This window comes from Penaeus japonicus, unplaced genomic scaffold (assembly GCF_977035675.1).
Source record: "Penaeus japonicus unplaced genomic scaffold, GWHDUDI00000001_assembly GWHDUDI00000025, whole genome shotgun sequence".
NCBI lineage: Eukaryota > Metazoa > Arthropoda > Malacostraca > Decapoda > Penaeidae > Penaeus > Penaeus japonicus.
Window position 1 is genome coordinate 12,337,492 of NW_028234427.1, and position 1,360 is coordinate 12,338,851.

The following is a 1,360-nucleotide window of genomic DNA, read 5'->3' on the forward strand; positions in this document are numbered from 1 at the left end:
AATAGTAATAAGAATTCTAATAATTCTAATCATAATGAAAAAGAAAAGGATAAGAATACGGATGACGAGAGTGAGAATGATTATCATAAACATGATAATTATACCAAGAATAATACCTATCTACTAACCTTTCAAAGTTACTTTTGGTTCAAGAAAGAGTTTAATCCTTTTTTTATTAAGGCATTATATGGGTCCTTATTTGCATACGTCTTTAAGTATCTTTCACGATTGATATAGAAACTCTTATACTTTACCTTCCCTTAACCTAAAGCTTCTTCCCCTTAGGTTAAGCCACTGGAATTTATGCAATACGAATCAAAGTGTTCAGGGAACGAAATCAGTAAATTATTATTGGCCCATATCTGAAAACCTTCCCTTTAAATCACCCTTTCTGAAATATTATGAAACTTTCTCACCTAACCTTGCCTGTAGCTACCATAACACCGCATTCCTTCGGATCTAAGCCACGGGTCTAAATCAAACACGACTTCTAACCCTCCTTTTAAAATCACCCCTCACAACTGTAAAAAAAAAAAAAAAAAAAAAAAAAAAAAAAAAAAAAAAAAAAAAAAAAAAAAAAAAAAAAAAAAAAAAAAAAAAAAAAAAAAAAAATCCGCACCTAAGTTTACCACAACGTAACTTACTCCCTAACCACTTCCCCCTCAGACTACGCCACTGGGCTTGATGCCCTACGACTTCACGTGGGGCGTGGAGGACGGGGAAAGCGGCAACGCCTTCACCCACCTCGAGAACAGTGATGGCAACACGATGCAGGGCGAGTACCGCGTTCTCCTCCCCGACGGAAGAACTCAGGTCAGTATTGACGGTTGGAGGTAGGGAGGTCAGGAAGGGGTGTGGGTGTCTTATGGAATGTTTTTAGTTGTTGTTGTTGCTTTGTTTTTGTTTTTTTTGTTTTTTTTGTTTATTCATATTTTTGTTGTTGTTTTGTTTATTTATGTTTTGCTGTTGTTGTTGTTTTGTTTATTTATGTTGTTGTTGTTGTTTTTGTTTATTTATGAATTCTGTTGTTTGAATATATCTTCTTTTTGACTGTGTTCTTTTTGTTTGTTTGTTTATTTATGTATTCATTTGTTTTTTGGATTGCTTTTTCGAAAAAAAAAATCTAAAAAAAATTATACTACTTTCTTCGAAAATTCATGTACCTGCAATATCTATCTTTCTTTTGTTTTTGTTTTTGTTCTGTTTTATCTAATCATTGTCCCTCCTATTCCTCACCGTCGACCTCACTCTCCAGGTCGTCAGTTTCCATGACAACGGCGCCGGCTTCGAGGCTGAGGTCACGTACGAGAAATAGGACATTGGACGGAGTGTCACGACTGCTTTACCACGACCTTCTCTT

The 1,360-nt window shown here is 35.4% G+C and overlaps 1 protein-coding gene across 1 annotated transcript in view; it reads left to right on the plus strand.

Annotated features, from left to right (window-relative positions):
* The window catches only part of LOC122266133 (pro-resilin-like), a 1,707-nt gene extending 347 nt beyond the window's left edge, over positions 1–1,360 (plus strand). The window contains exons 2-3 of the mRNA XM_043035726.2: positions 667–813; positions 1,256–1,360. Coding sequence (XP_042891660.2) covers positions 667–813; positions 1,256–1,315 — 207 coding nt within the window. The 3' untranslated portion in view covers positions 1,316–1,360. The remainder of the gene's footprint in view (positions 1–666; positions 814–1,255) is intronic.